Here is a 17,521-nt window from a genome sequence, read left to right as displayed (position 1 = left end):
AGATCATATACATGTTAAATTTATAATCACTTATATGACGATCGGTTCAAATAAATACTAAACAATTAATCTAACATTTGAGTCATCCAAGTTCTCTCACGTTTTTTTTTTTTTTTTTTTATCAACCACAAGTAGAAAGCAAACTATTTTTGGTATATTAATTGATCATCATAACTCTTTATTTATTAGCGCATATATATGATCAGATCGGGTCGTTCTCCCATTCATCCTACATGTTAAGTTATATTCATCCAACTCGTGTTTCAATCCTAATCAATTAGCATACACCTCATCTCTATGATCTCACCTTAATTACGCGTAAAGTATAAAGGCTGGGATTGATACATACAATATAGCAATATTTAAAATTGGATTTTTTTTTTTTTTTGACACTACCAGACTATTAATATTTAAAATTTATTGATCTATGATATAACTTGATGAGGTTATTAACAATCCGTCACGTTGACATTTGAAAATAAAACAAAAATCGTGGCTCACATGGTCAGTGGTCTATATTAATTTGAAAAGGTTTGCTTGAGCCTGCAATCATGGAGTTATTGGGGAATATATAATGGCACAAGGCCGATATAATGGGTTTAAGTTCAACAATAAGCAACCCGGCCATTTACAGATCGATCTCACAGTAGCTAGCTAGACCAACTATACGTACAACTTGTTTTGTGTATATTTTTTTCTCTGACTAATTAGAGAATTTAGTGATGAGGACTTGGTCAAAACTGCTGGACCATATTACTTTTGCTTAATAAGATGGCCTAAATTGATGGGTCAAGTAGGGGTATTGACGCGGTTGCTTCAGACTACAAATTATAAAGTATTCTACGAAATTATAATCTTGGTAGATTTATCAAATTTAGACCCACATAACTGCAAACACCTCGAGTTTGATTGGGATTTGATTTTAGTTTAACTAGTAAAATAGGATGAAATCATATACAAATGTATTCAAACGAAGATCTTCTTTATGAACGACTCAACACCATTGAGGATGATTATTCCCTCATTCATCTTTAGGCGATTAGTCCCTGCACAGCTAGGTCGAGTTAGTTATTGTCTAAGAGGTGCATGAGGTGTTTAAGGGATTAGTGGTATAAATGGTGGGTCGATCATAGCTTAGTCCTTGCATTGGGATGTTTTAGACTTTGAAGGAATTAGTCTTTGCTTAATCCTTGTTTAACGTGTCGTTGATGTGGAACTGATAGGGACTAATCCTTCAGAAATATGAGTCGGACGCTGGCAACCCCTTAGGAAGATCAACGCAAATCCAGCCTACCGAAATTAGCTTACTATATGTGTCAAAACTCAACACGTTTGTATGCCAATCACACTTAACCAAATTTAAGTTAATGAAAATACAAAATGCGGCCATTCACATTGCAGTTAACATGCTAAATGTACCTCTATTTTTTATAGTAAATGTATAACTATTCAATGCATTTAATTACAACTCTGCATTTAACAAAACTTTGAATTAAAGCTCATGTTGGTTTGTGTGTGATAAATCATATTGGTACACCTTTTATTGTAAATCTATAATATAATGTCACATTTGTTCATCAATACAAAAGTAGATAAAAAATTAGAAACGAAAGAAGTGAGCCCATGAAAAAAAAAAAGGAAACTATGGACTAACCCAACACCAACCCAATAGATCTATGTATGACATAAGTCACGCATCTTATAAAAAGTGTAAGTTTGGTGTAAGCGGTCATAAGACCTAAGAAAAATCTCACACTCGACTCGATGAATAAACCTTATGGTGGTCCATCATCATTGTTAAGGAAAAACAAAGCCACCTAAAGTATTCCATAGGCAATGGGGCTGGTCAGGCCTTTGGAGTTACTCAGTCTTCACGTTAAATATGGTTGCAAGGAGCCACCCAAGCAACCACATCAAACGCTTTAAAATTTTTTATTGTATTATTTATTATTTATATAAAAAAATAAAAACAATATCTATATATATATTAAAATGGTAAGAATCCTAGCATTCTAAAGCCTTTTTTAATCTTAAAACTATGTTAAAATATTGCCACGCAAGCTTTCTCTTATGTGGCATCTCCATATTAATTTGAATTTTTATTAATTAAAAACTATTAAAAAATTGCAAATGTCGTAGATGTTTATAGACAATGATAATACCAAATCCTATACAAATATTCAAAATCTTTGTGTATATATACAAAATAAATATTATATCAAACTATGATTACGAAACAGATTCATTATTTTTTTACTCTTTATTTATTATATTTTACTTTTTGTATTTTTATTTGTTCTTTATTAAATTGACATTTTCTTTTGTTTATAGTATTTTTGGAGACAACTATATTAACACAACTTTGATTATATAATTTTTATATTTTGATGTACATTTTTTTTATCATGTAGGTTTAGAAAAAAAGGTTTTGTTTCTGTCAAATAATTGATCCTATTCACGTTGAAAATTACATGTCTTTGAGGATTGTAAGGGATAAATCTTTTGTGACAAATTTTTTCTATGACTTTTGTCAGAGGACGTATTTGTTTGACATATTTAACATGTATTTAATTTCATACAATTTATCAAGGTGTGTGTATTTCTACATGTTTTATTTTATTTTATTTTAAATCTATATGTTGAGGATTTTATGCTCATGCATTAAAACTTATAGTGTTTACTAATTAGTTTAAAATAATACTTTTTTTTTCTAACAAGTTTTTGTTATCAATCATCATTCATAAATAAAACTATGACATTGCTTCTTCAACCAAATTGTTGTTTGCTTTGTATGTAAGTACAGATTCTTTAAACTCATATAATGTTATTAGATTGCTTGATGTATCAAAAATTTTGTCTTTTGTTTTATTTCTTTCCATGTTCTTAGAAAAAAAAATTAAGATATTAAAAATACGATAATAACTAAATCGTTTGTAATTAAAAATGTTTGTAACATCTGCACATCGTGCGGGTAAAAGACCTAGTAAATAAATATAACTTTAGTTATCAATAATCATTTATTAGGTAAAATTCAATACCAAATCATCTAAATCATTAAAAATGAAAAAAAATTTTATCAAGTTCCTTTTCAAACCATAAAAGATTACTAAATTATTTTTCAAATCATGAAAAAAACATAATCAATGAAAGCCAAATAACGAATTCTTTTAAGCTCATATCCAATATAGGTGAGTAAACTTATAAGGCACCCAAATAATGCTGAATTATGGTGGAACACCATTCAATCAATCACTTGACGCTAAATTATTCATTATATGTATTACTCGTACATTTATACAACTGTTGTTTATAGCATTGTTAACATAGAATTTAAAAATTAATCTATAAAACGATGTCATTAAAACAAGGTCATTAAGATATTACAGTTTGTACTATGGCTAAAACTTTTTTTAGTATATCTTTAAATATTTTGTGAAAAATTCATATATCTTGTCCAAAATTAGATGCAACTAATTTGTAATTAGCTTATAAAATAGTTAAGTTTATATATGTAAAGAAAATAATCTTCAAAATTAATTTATTTGTAAAAAATCCAATAATGAATTTGTGAAATATTGGAGATCCCCAAGCAAGTTGTAATAAAATTACCAGGTTACCCCTCTCTTTTTTTTTCCCTCACATCATGATCATCATAGAAGGTGTTCCAGCCTCGCAAGCTACCAAAGTTTTTCTCAAACCAACATAATAACCCTACACCCAACGCGCCTCCCACGCGCCGCCATATATCTTCCAATTCCCCCGCAATTCATCTGAAAACTTCCACTACTGTCTCTACTTCCCCTTCAATTATTTAATTATTCCACCCTAATTCTATTTTCCTTTATTCCACGGTAAAAATTTATCCCTTTTTTTTTCTCCATTTTATTATAATAATTATTACTATTGTTATTATTATTTATTATCATAATCAATCATCCTATTAATTTTTATTGTTCATGATTCTCCGCCCTAATTTTCTGTGTATATATATATATACACGTGTGTGTCATAGATGTATACTTGTATGTATTCATTTATAAATATATATATGTATAATTGAAAACTAATTTGGGTGTTTTTATTAAGGATGAAGGGAAACTTTTGAAGGAATAGTGTTTGGTGGCAAATATATACATATAATTATAATATTGGTGAAGGCTGTGCAGTCTTTATCAAACCGAAAGGTGTTTTGGTTTTGAGAGGAGATGTTGTGGGCTTTGAACCGAAACGGTGTCCATTTGATCAATTGCATATTTCATTTTTCCGAATGGCATCCGCTGGAGTCCACTCACTTTTCTAATTAGCTTCCGGTTTCATTCCTTTGGCACCTCCCCTTTTTATATCTTTGTATCAGGTAAATTTGATTGACTTTTACCTATTGTCTAATATATTGTTCAGTTTGATATATAGATGGTGTCGATTGTGTTTTTTAAACCGAGCTATACAAGTTTAGAAGAAATCGATCTTAAAGATTGATATACATGTCGAATTTAAGTAATTTGATTACAGAGTATGGAAGCTAATGTAGTTTGGTTGGAACATAGGAAACAGCCGTATCCCAAGGTCGATAAATACTTTGTAAAATACCACTATAAAACAGTAAACTCTCTGAATCTGTTCCAATATAAGTAAATACGGAAATTGGTTACCTACTGTAAACTTGATTAATGGTAAGCTTTCAGAGTTTGTACCATTATAGCAGGTAGTAAACTTTCAAAACATCTACCATGATAATTAGTAAACTGTCAAATCTGTTCCAATATAATTAATACGTGTAGGCCAAATAAATGAAGTATAGTTTTACCCCGTGTATTTTTGAGTATGTCTGTATAAACGCCTAAGCAATAAGTGTGTTATGTATATTGGAATTTTACAAACTACATTGCCTATGCTTAGGCATTGAAGTAAGTAGGTTGCTATAATGGACTTTACCCTATTAGAGGTTGCAGCTATTATGTATCGTTACACAACTGTTTAATTTAAGGTTTGTTTTGATTTTTCATCAGGTTTTGTTTTGTTTAAGTTGGTGATTTGTTAAAGTTATACTTTTGAGGAAACTTCAAGTTTCCATGTTTTTCAAGGGACATTCTCTTGCAACCGTGGCTGAAATGGGCTGCTGTGGTTGTTTTGGGTTTTCTTTTGCCAGAAATGAAAAGAAACCTAACCCCGTGATGCACAATGGAAATCACATTTCACAGCAGTTGTTGTTAGATGACGATGTAGAGTATGAGGAAGAGGACGATGAAGTAGAAGAAGATAATGATAATCGCTCCTATGGTGAGGACATGTCCGATAATGAAAAGCGAGATCATGAAGAGTTCAGGAACCCATCTAAGCGCTCTGAGGATATTCTTTTGTACAGGACGCAAAACGGGTTGATTTGCAGGGAGTTCCCTGTTAAGGAAACACACAAAGTTGTCCGATCAGAGGTAATCTGAAACGAACAATGTCTTTATGTGCTACATTCATCTATGTTAAGGAACTTTTTGATTTGCTAAAAGCCTTGCATCTCAAAATCTGTTGGTTTGCTTTACATTTTTCTTTTGCGAATCTGAATGAAATTAAAATAATTTATAAATCAAGCAAATGTATTTAGAAGTAACTATTGCAGACTTTACGGACAGCATAGTTAGTGAGAGTGTCCTTGATAGAGATTCCTAGTGGAGGGTGTCTTTCCTAAAGTAGATATTTGGCTACCTAGTTAGGTGGAGTATGAGGACAAACATGCTAACCATATGTATTTTATGTTCGCAGATATGTTATTTAATGACTTACTGACTGTCATGTTAAGTTGGTAATGGGCTTCTCATACTGACTGATACTTTTTTGCCCTTCTTTGGTGTAGGATGAGAACGGGAACAAGATGGTAAACGAGTATGTTCGAGAGTATAAAATTGGCTCTGGTAGCTATGGGAAAGTGGTAAATATCTCATTGTTGATACACTCTAGACATCCTTCTCTCAATTTAAAGACGCGTGTTAATCTTCACTTGTTTGGCTTTGCATGTCTAACAGGTTCTTTACCGTAGCCAGGTCGATGGGCAGCATTATGCAATTAAGGTAGTGCACTGAACTTTTCATATTCAATAGAACCATGACCATTTCTTTGCAGTAATACTTTAAATAAATAAAAGTTCTTTGCAGTAATCATGGTAACAACTAATAGACTAATAGTAGTAGAATAATGTGAAATATATGTTCATAACATGGATGATGCCACTTTTTTGAATGCAGGCCTTTCACAAGTCTCATTTGTTGAAGCTACGAGTTGCCCCATCTGAAACTGCGATGACTGATGTTCTCCGCGAGGTTTTTTGTCTTCTCATGTATATTCTGTTGTCATTTCAGTGGAATTGTAATTAAATATTGATAACTCTAGATGCTTATCTTTCTAAGATGGTTAATGTCTTTCCCCTGCTACCCTATATTTAATCTTGGTGTTTCATCAACTTACATGCAGGTATTAATCATGAAAATGTTAAATCATCCCAATATAGTAAATTTGATCGAGGTAATTGATGACCCAAACACCGATCACTTCTACATGGGTACGAAACACCCCCACCCTTTGTCACGTATCTATTTTCTTTGCTTCCGTTCGTTATCAGCTTCTTCTCCATCTTCTTTTATTAATTATCTTTTCTTCAGTGTTAGAGTACGTCGAGGGCAAATGGGTCTTTGAGGGTGCTGGACCCGCAGGTGGTTTAGGACAACGTGTTTCAAGGAGATATCTGCGTGATATTGTTTCTGGGTTGATGTATCTCCATTCCCATGTAGGCCTCCTCTTTCAGCTATAATATTCTATGTGAATATGCTCTTCTAAGTTAGTTTAACTATTTTGACTTGCTTTAAAAAAATGTACAACCTTCTACTTGTTGGGTTTTCTACAAGAATTGCATATCATGATATCATCTTTGCAGGAAATCAATTCAAATTAGAATGGCAATCTTGCTAGTTAAGTTTATTAATCTTCCTCAAGTTTTTTTTTTGATCTCTTTTACCATATCCGAAGCCACGTCTACAGTTCTACCTGTACTTTTGTGATGTTTCTACTAGTCCTTGCCCATGTACTTTAAATTACTCTGAAAGTCCAAACACACCTAATATATATTTAGGGTCACATAACTTGGTAGAAACAGATGGTAGTAATGTAGTATGGAGTAGTCTTGTCTTTTAATATTCATGAGATATTAAATGTTGCATTCTTATGAGATGGAGTACTGCTGTATATGTAATGAGGAATTAATATGTTTTCTTGTCCTTTTTTTGTTGGTCTCAGAATATCGTCCATGGTGACATAAAACCTGATAATTTACTCGTTACTGCCACTGGCACGGTGAAGATTGGTGATTTCAGTGTCAGCCAAGTTTTTGAGGTAATAAATACTTCCAAAGCATGCCAAAGCTTGAGTTTAAGTTTATGACTCATCATTGGCAAGTGCTACGTATGTCTCATTTTGTATTTGGTACTCTTTAATACTTTCAAGGGCTAATTGCACGAAAAGGTCCTGAAGTGGCGTGTTTTTATTATTCTAGGGGCCATTCTATTTTTTCCCATAACAAAGGGACCAACGAGGAAAACACCGTATAATGTGAGATATAAAAATACCGGATAGTGGTTTTAGGACATGTATAGCTGTTTTGTACACCTAGGCAGCCATGTAAGCTATAATTTTTCTATTTTATTTTAACTATAAATGAAATTTTCCAAAAAACTAGATATTAATATTCCAAATATTTATTCCATCAGCTATTATTAATTAGTTAAATTAATATATGTCAAAATATTTTAACCATTACAAACAAAAAAATATACTCGTACACAAGAACAAACTTTGACAAATATTATAATCTATTAATATTACAAATTTACAACTTCATGTTGCTGCTACAAACTTGTATTTGTAATATCAATATTCATATACTTATTTCAGAAAATACTATCCAATCAAAACCCACTTTGGGTATCATCTCCCCAGTTGCACTAATTCGAAAACCATCAAAAATCTCAAATCACCATTGCACTGATTCGAATCCACGCCATCACCATCACCACCGGTTTCACTCCCACTCGCCGCCTCCATAGTCCCCACCAACACTGCTGCTACAATTTTCGACAACAAACCCTAATTTCCAAATCTCGCACCTTTATAAAAAGTTTATGATTCAGATTCGATATGGCCAACCCCCCAAACCCGCCACCATCAAGATCTGAAAACCCGGCCACCATCAAGTTCCGGCATCCGCCACCACCATCAGGATCTGGCATCCCCACCACCATCAAGATCCGGCATCCCTACCACCATCAAGATCGTGCCGTGACTAAAAACAATAAAGCGTTATTATCAATAATTGATTTCTTCATCGTAGTCTTCGAACTCGATGAATTGATCAACAAACAAAACGATAACATTAATGGTGTGAATGGAATTTATAAATGTGTATCCATAGTTGTAAGACTTGAAAGTAAATATCTTGATGCTGTGAATGGAGGTCTGAAAGGAGCTACAAATAAACTGAAATATATATTGCGTATATAATTTATGTGTGTGTATGTATGTGTTTGTGTTAGTATATACAGTATTTATTACTTCATACTCAAAGAAGTGGCAGTCAACATCCATGTGGTGAGGACGTGGAAAAACACACACAAAACCGTATGCCAGCTAGATCTCAAAAACCGGATAGTGGTTTTTAGTCCCACAATATTATGTGTTAGACTCGTTAGACCCTTTGTTAAGGTATAAAATATAATGACCCCTGGAATAACAAAAAGGTGACACTTCAGGACCTTTTCGTGTAATTAGCCCTACTTTCAAAGGGTACCAAGTATCTTTCATAATTATTAATTTTTTATACAACATGTAGAAACCATATCTTTTACATTCTTTTTGTTTAATCTAGGATTGCATTTACAGATGTAATCCTTAAACGTTGACTATAACTATTAATTAATTGGTTGAATGGAAATTATGCAATTGCAGGATGAAAATGACGAACTTCGTCGCTCCCCTGGGACTCCTGTTTTTACTGCTCCTGAATGCTGTTTAGGTGAGGATGGTTTCGTGAAGTCCTTTTTTCCCCCTTTTTTAGTCAATATTTTATTATTTTCTTCTTTAGAATCATTTGACAACAAGCATCCCCTGGGTTTTCTATAAATAGGTCTGACTTATCATGGCAAAGCTGCTGATACATGGGCGGTTGGAGTTACCTTATATTGCATGATAATGGGACAATATCCTTTTCTTGGAGACACTTTGCAAGATACATATGATAAGGTATGCCAGATGACCCCCTTTCTAGAAATTTGTATATCAGTCTCACCAAATCTTTAAGTTTTAATTGCTTGCCTTGTTTCCCAGATCGTTAACGATCCAATGCGGCTCCCATCGGGTATGAACCCACTACTTAAGAACCTACTTGAGGGTCTTCTCTGCAAAGGTAAATAAAACTAACTTACAAACAATGCTGTAGAGCATAAACGAAGACCTTTTTCTTTCTTTTTTTTTTGAATGGCAAATGACAATATATATTTTATTTTATCTTTTTATAATGAAAACGCCAAAAGGGCTACTTTAAACACGATGGGAACTCTCTTTTTTGTTTTTCAAAACTCAAAAATACAAGAAATTTGACTTTGTAATTGAAAAGTTATTAAAAAACCGCCACTGCTTTTCCTTTGATAAGTAGTCCATTTGACCTACAATCTAAATAGGAGTAAAGGAGTTTGAGTTCTTTATAGGTGGCTATTGCATAGGAATGTACCATGGCTTGGTATACTTTCTGTTTTGAGTAACCATATAACTTAGGGTATAAGCAGGAATTTCAAAATGATCTGTACAACAATCAATATAACCAAAGTTTACCAAGCAACCCAACGGAAAAAGTACGGTTTTGGGTTTTGTGGTCAACCTAAGGTTCGGTTCGGCTTGAGACTACCCAGAATACCAAATCACCCCACAACTTGTTTATAAAACTCAAATTTGGTTTCATGTGTTGACGTAATCTTACCCCTTTTTTGTGGTAACCTTGACGATGTTGACTGCTTTCATTTTTGTACCCATAGACAGCAACAATACCAAGCTATTTTGCAATTTTATGCAGTATCACTTTCTTTATAGTTATAGGCAGTTGTGCTGATATTTACCATGTTATTTCTTGAGCAGACCCCACAAAGAGACTGACTCTAGAGAAAGTTGCAGCTCATCCTTGGGTGGTGGGAGATGAGGGACCAATGCCTCACTTTCTTTGTTGGTGCAAACGAAACAAATTACGAAGGGAGCAAATGTCAGATGGGATCATAACAGATGCTCTCATTAATACTAACTGAAAACTTTTGTGTCGCGAAGGGTTTTTTTTTCTTTCTTTTGTATAGTAAGAGTTTGTTTGAGAGCTTTAAGAAGTAAATGATCTTGAAAAAAATTTAGAGATTTTGTGGGGGGTTACCTTGTTAAAAATGATATGCGACCTTTTGATTTTGAGTTCACGATAATTTGTATTTTTTTTGTAGCCCGGTCTTGAAAAAGGGATTGAAATTCAGATAATGGTATTGGAACAGTATATTGATTGCAATCGATATTTTGTGTGTAAATCATGGTGACTTGATCTTTTAGCCTGATGAGCACGAAACATTTGAGAAGCTTTTTGCATTCGACATGGCATATAGATTCAGCAGCCTCCCTTTTAGTTTTGTAACCAGCAACAATGTATTTACATGACAATTCCAACATCCTCTATTCCTGTATCCGTTTCTCCATCCCCTAACATGAGCTCAATCAACTTCAGGAGTGAATCTGACATTGTTCCGTACCTAATATATTTGCTCAATTAGAACAATCGAAAAGTAAGTTGTTTTACAATATCATACTCCTTAAATAGTAGGCTACTCTTTCCCTTCTAATAAAACCCCGCCCAATGTACCTATTTTATCCCACATTTTTATTCATTAAAATTAAACATTCTCACGTAATATACCTATAACTTAGTTCTAATACCCGTGTGCACACATTTAGTTATATTTATCTTATAAACTTCATTTTGTATCTTATAATTTGTTAATGTTGGTTCTTGAATTTGTTAATAAGCACACCACTACTAGCGCCAGGGGCTAGGGCTACTACCACCACCGGTCACTGCAACCACCACCACCACCCGCCACCACTATCCGTTGCTGCTACCACAACACTTCTAGAAAGCATCCATCGTAAATTGAGAAAGCCATCAACTGCATATAATTAAAGTCCATACAAAATAATTTAGGCACATAACCATCAGAACTAAATATATAGCGTGGAAGTATGACGAATTTACATTTTAAGAAGTCATTGCTCATAAGTTGTAAAAGAAAAGAAGGTATCACATGAACAAAGATGATGTGAGAAAATACCAAAACAAATACTCCTTAGTAACCTATTATGGATTGAAGCACAACCATCCTAAACATTATCAAATTAAACAACTAGTTTAAGAAACTCATTATCAAATAAGGCAGACGTTAACATGGGTTTAATGAAAATCACTTAAATAATACTATATACGCATGTTGGTTTAAGGTGCAAAATGCAAAAATTAGCAACAATGAGAGGCATTTTAAGGATCACACATTACTAATTTACTACAAGCCATAAACCATTACATATGAAACAAATTCCATGACCTCCTTCAAGGCATGAATCATAACATTAGAAACACAAACACAGAGAGGTTTCTCGTACACGAGATACCGATCATACGGCTTATTAACCTCTAGCTGTTTATTCTACACGCAACAAGTAACATAATATATAAGGGAACACGCTGGTTTTAGTCCCCCAACCATTGATGGACAAACACACCCGCGTTTCTAAGACCATTATAAAGGCTCATACAGTCCTTACAGCAACTAGTCCTGCAATCAACCCCATCCGAACAACGCAGAAATAGCTCATCGACATGACATATAGCTCCACTTGCAAATAACTCAAACAGGACTTTCAACTGAGTCGCTCCAGCATTCATCGTAAGCACCACAAAGTCTCCATCCTTGGCTGTTTCTTTAAACCAATCAATGAACTCAAACTGTTCTTCATGCAACGGAGCTTCAAGATAATCAACAGACATGAGACTAGATTCCGTCTTATCGTCTTCAACAAGGCCCGGATGATAAACAAACGTGACACCGGGCTTTTTAACATGCGACGTGAGAGCAGACACGTTGTGATCAACCACATAAACATTAAACGCATCCGGATGAATAGGGTAATTCCGATCAAATTCCCCTGCTCCCATATTAATATAAATCAACCTATTCCTCGACGAAATGTTCAAAAACTTAGGCAAATACGAAAGCTCTTGAAACCGTCCTGTCCTCTGATCTACAAGAGGCTCGATATGTTTCATAAAGGGTTTGTTTTTCAACATAGATGGGCATTCGTTGGGAAGCTTATAGTTATCAAACAATGCAACACTCTCCAACTGTTTCTTAAACACGATTAACGTATACGAATAGATCCCACAAACATGTAGAATATCCGAGGTTCTCAACAACAACGAAACAGGCGTTGCAGACCTAACCAAGCTAGGAGCATAAAAACTCGAAGAGCCAACAAGCATAGCGCCAACCCCACCGGGTCGTAACACACGTTCGATTTCCAACACGACAAGGGCCGGGACAGAGACCCTGTCAAGAGTGGTGGAAAACACAAAGTCGAAAGAATCGGAGTCAAAAGGAAGCTTGTGGTCAAACTGTTTATGCAAAAGGGACATCAAAGGGTTCCTATAAACACCGAATACATTCAAGAATCCGAATTCTTGTAAAGTGGATACAATCCAGTCCGACCCGTCTCCTAAACATAATGCCTTTGATTCAAAGGTCAACATTTGGTTTCTCATGACTTCTTTTGCCACACCGACACTCAGATTCTTTCCATCCACAAACCCGAAATTCAAGGAACATTTATCGAATTGGAGGGTAATCGGGTCGGGGGTTTTGATGTCGGTGGCAATTCGGGTGAAGGAAACAACCACCATGGCTACTAGGAAGAACAGGGCTCTTAAAACCAACCGCCAGCCGAATGATCCGCGCAGGATCTGCCATTTCAAGGCTTTGAAATCCATTCCGTACAGATTTTGATTCGTTTCAGGAAAACAAAAAAGGAAAGTCTATTTTCTTAAATTAACTGGGAGCTCTAATAAAAGAGAAAGGAATTAGTGGAAAGGAAAAAAAAAAACTAACGAGAACAAAACCTGGAGGAAGTGTGGTTTCCACCCACCAGTAATACCATGTTGTTTTGATAACCTAACCAAGCCCTGATCGGAATCCGTTTCCCTACCATCCTTGTTGATAATAATTTGTTATCATTCATCGGCCTTACATGATTTTCAGAAATCTCTTTACATAATATATACTGGAATTGAATAGAATAGAATTAAATAGATGATTGATTAAGGAGGGGGAACCAGAGAATGAAATCGTATTTATATGCGTTGGAATGAGTGGGATCGATCGAGAGAAATAGGGAGTGAGAGTGAATTTATGTGTATAGAGAAGAAAGGGATGGAGTGAACTGGGGAAGGTTCCTATCCTTGTTCGCGAGTGGGGCCGGGACCTAATCTCATCACATGCAATTCAATCCTTTCATATCATTTGTGACAAGACTCGTCCCTTTTCCCTTCTTCTACTTCTTCTTCAATTTTTCCCTCATATATTTTGACATCAATAAAAAAAATTTTTAATGGATTTGACATCATATATTTTGACATATTTTCGAAAACATAATTTTTTTTATTGGTGATTCAAAATGTGACTCGAGTCGTAAGAGTCGACATTTTTAAATGTTACAAAATATAGTATTATTATATATGTGACATCTTTAAAACCAAAATATATATTGATTACATCAATTTGTTTACCAACATGTCGCATATTCGATAGTTTTAAATTTACGATTTATCTCCTGATTCGTACTAAAATGATCAAAAATACGTAAATAACACAAAATAATGCAGCCAAAATAATGGCAACGACGACGGTGGTGTTGAAGTGGTGATCAATGTAAATTTAATTGATGTAAGAGGAGTTAATATGTTTATTTAAGAGTTTGAAGATCTATGTTATAAGTTATTTCATTAAGAATATTATAGATATATAGATGAAAATATTTAAATTAGTGAATAAAAAAAGATAATATGATCATTTCAAAATTTTAATTGCATAAAGGATGAGAGATAACCTGTTTTATTTATTATTATTATTATTATTTTAAACAATAAATTTGAGCTCAACCTCTTCCATATATTCAACTCTAAATTCAGAAGAAACTTATACTGGAAAACCCCTTATTTTATATAGTAGATATAGACAACTTTAGTATTTACATTTGATTTAGCAATACATAGGATAATTAACCAACTCACAAGTTATTGATTCAACTAGACATATATATTATTTGGGGCAGTCAGTATTCCACCCAACTTGAAACTCGACTTGTAAATTTTTTACCCGTTAACCTAACTCATGTTTTTCGATCGACATGAATAACAGAAGTATCATACTCGTATTATTTTACCCATTTCTTAATAGTATGAACTTACTATACTTGATATAAATCCGCCCAAGGTAATCCTCTAAAACTAGTTGACTTGGACATTGTCGGTGGGAAACATATGATTGGAGTAAATGATAGCTGTTGAAGTAGACAAACCACGTGTCCTTCATCGAAACCATTTGGTAACACATCCTCTCACTTTTTATGTTTTATTAATACTTGCAAAATAATTTGTACTTTTGTGTTTCGAAATGAATGTCCAGTCTTTCATGGAAACGAGATATGTCTCCCGGGCGTTGCCCTATAAGATATTACATTTGTTAATGATTTAATAAAAAATATTATTCAAGAGATAATGTGTCATAAACTTTTTGAAAAAAACATGTATTATTCAAATTATTAAAAACTGACATTTGTTTAAATAATGAACCTTAAAAGTTTTGTGTGAAAGTGAAAGTCGTTCGCGTAAAAGTTTAGTGCAAATGTTGTGCTGAAAATAAAAGAAAATCAAAAAGTATAAAAATTTAGTGCTAAAAGTATAAGGGGCTAAAATGTTGTGGTGAAAATAAAATGAATAGAAAGTTATTATTCTTTACAAGTTTTCCCGTACATTTCTTTTTAATATATGTGTTAAAAAGTTTGTTGTTAAAGTGTAAGAGGTTAAAATGTTGTAGTTAAAATAAAAGATTATCAAAAAGTAGAAAAATTTAGTGTTAAAAGTGTAAGGAGTTAAGATATTGTGGTGAAAATAAAAAGATTAAAAAGTTTACTAATAATTATAAAAGTTTTGTTCTAAAAATGTAAATAGTGAAACTATTGTAGTGAAAATAAAAAATAAAAATAAAAAGTATATTATTCTATATACGCTTTCTCATACCTTAAAATAAAAGAAAATTAAAAACTATGAAAGTTTAATGCTAAAAGTGTAAAGAGTTAAAATATTGTGGTGAAAATAAAAAGAATACAAAGTTTACTAAAAAAATACTGTAGTTTAGTACTAAAAGTGTAAAGATTGAAAGTTTTGTGTTGAAAATAAAAAGAATAAAAAGTTTACTAAAAAGTATTATAGTTTAGTGCTAAAAAAAATGTAAAGATTAAAACTTTCGTGGTGAAAGTAAAAAGAATAAAAAGTATACTATTACTAAAAAAATATTATAGTTTAGTGTTAAAAGTATAAAGATTGAAAGTTTTGTGGTAAAAATAAATAAAACAAAAAGTTTACTAAAAAATATTATAGTTTAGTGCTAAAAATGTAAAGATTGAAACTTATATGGTGAAAATAAAAAAAAATAAAAAAATATACTATTCTTTATACGCTTTTCGAGACTTTGTTTTTATATATATTATTATAAAAGCAAAATTATGAACGAGTTGACAAGCTTGTTACCTACTCGAGTTTCTAATGACACCAAGGATGGCTGGGTTTGGAATTTCAAAAGAAAAACTGATTATTCAGTTTCTCGATCAATTGATACAACGCATTGATCATCATCGACTTCCTATTGACGATAAAGTTAAAACTAAATGGAACAAGTTTGTTCCAAAAAAATTTAACTTGTCCATTCGAAGAATACCCGGAAATGTATCGCTACCAGTATTAATCTTTTTGCGAGAGGAATTAATATTAGCACCGTCCGCTGTTTCTTTTATCAAAATATAATAGAAGTAACCTATCATATTTTAATCATTTCAAGGTTGCAATTGAAATTAGGAAGATGTTATGTTCCCGGATGGATTAAGTTGGACATCCCTGACACCGAAGAGACGCTCAATTGGTGCAACAAGCTTAATCACCCACTTAGACTACGACAAAGAATGAAGCCATCTTGTTTATATAGTGGTGGTCTTTATGGAGGATATTAATAATTTTTTAAAAAATTACTAAGTAAGAAATTAAGTGTTTAGATAACAAAACATTTTACTCAAAAAACATCTAGCCAAAACAAATATATATAAATAAACACTCTCCACATATGATATGGAATGATCATAATGATGTAATTTTAGCTTTCAAATTCTCTCGAGTTATATCATTTTGTTTAGTCAAGCTAATACATCATCATCATTGAGTTAAAATTAAAATATTGAATTTGAATTTTAACTATTAATTAAGAGTTTTGTTAATGACAACCCTTAGGGCTGTCAGTATTAATTAATTTGGTTCATTAAAATTTGTACTTTGTCTTGCAAAGATTCAGGAGGGCAATTATTAATATATAAAGTACCACTTTTTATGCATGTAATAAGGTGTTAATGACAACCCTTAGGGCTTTCATTATCATTTTCCATTAATTTATACTACCTATTTAAAAATAAAAAAACACTCTCCCTATTTAAGTTACATAAGAAAATGTTTTCTCTTATCTATACTTTGTAGTAATATTTTAACCAATCATCCATTAAAATATTTTTACATACAATATCCTTTAACATTAATAATTAAATTACACTATTAATCCGTATTTTTTTAAATATCTCAATAAATCCTTTAAATCAATTACTTTTATATCAATTATCTACATTGCTCGACATTGCATCCACCACCAATAGTTGCTTTCATTACCCCGCCGCCACAATTACCGTTGTATTGCGTGAATACGATGCTAGTTATAATGAAGTTAAACTAACTTTACTACTTACAAGTTGACAATGTTCTTTTACATTGTATTCTTGAGTTTTTATTAAAAGAAAAGAAAGGAAAATATTGGATAGGGGAAGAAAGAATAGAAAATTACATAAAAAAGAGGCATTCTCGAGTTGAAAGAAAAGAAAAGAAAATTGATAGTTGTATGTATTCTTGAGTTAGAAGGGAAGGAAAAAAAAGGATAAAAAGATACAATTTTATATTTATAGCCTTGTAATAATTAAAACCTTTATATAAGTTTGAAGGGTATAATAATAATTTTACTACTTTTCTTTCTAAATCTTGCCAAAAGTGGCAAGAAAATTTTAGGATCAAAATATCATTTATTTCCCTTCCCTTTCTTTTAAAATAAAA

The 17,521-nt window shown here is 32.6% G+C and overlaps 2 protein-coding genes across 2 annotated transcripts; one reads left to right on the top strand and one right to left on the bottom strand.

Annotated features, from left to right (window-relative positions):
* Positions 1–3,655: 3,655 nt before the first annotated feature.
* LOC122583691 (serine/threonine-protein kinase GRIK2-like) lies at positions 3,656–10,589 on the top strand. Its single transcript, XM_043756072.1, has 13 exons — positions 3,656–3,851; positions 4,087–4,354; positions 5,007–5,429; positions 5,846–5,920; positions 6,015–6,059; positions 6,234–6,308; positions 6,460–6,547; positions 6,648–6,772; positions 7,279–7,374; positions 8,983–9,049; positions 9,161–9,276; positions 9,361–9,439; positions 10,165–10,589. Exons 3-13 carry the CDS (start codon positions 5,070–5,072, stop codon positions 10,326–10,328), a joined length of 1,290 nt encoding a protein of 429 aa, XP_043612007.1. The 5' UTR covers positions 3,656–3,851; positions 4,087–4,354; positions 5,007–5,069; the 3' UTR covers positions 10,329–10,589.
* A 996-nt stretch (positions 10,590–11,585) lies between these two features.
* Positions 11,586–13,394, bottom strand: LOC122584838. Its single transcript, XM_043756901.1, has one exon. It carries the CDS (start codon positions 13,091–13,093, stop codon positions 11,801–11,803), a length of 1,293 nt encoding a protein of 430 aa, XP_043612836.1. The 5' UTR covers positions 13,094–13,394; the 3' UTR covers positions 11,586–11,800.
* Between the last annotated feature and the right edge of the window lie 4,127 nt (positions 13,395–17,521).

This window comes from Erigeron canadensis, chromosome 1 (assembly GCF_010389155.1).
Source record: "Erigeron canadensis isolate Cc75 chromosome 1, C_canadensis_v1, whole genome shotgun sequence".
NCBI classification, from domain to species: Eukaryota; Viridiplantae; Streptophyta; class Magnoliopsida; order Asterales; family Asteraceae; genus Erigeron; species Erigeron canadensis.
The sequence above is the reverse complement of the archived record's forward strand: the minus strand, read 5'-3'. Positions and strand labels throughout refer to the sequence as shown.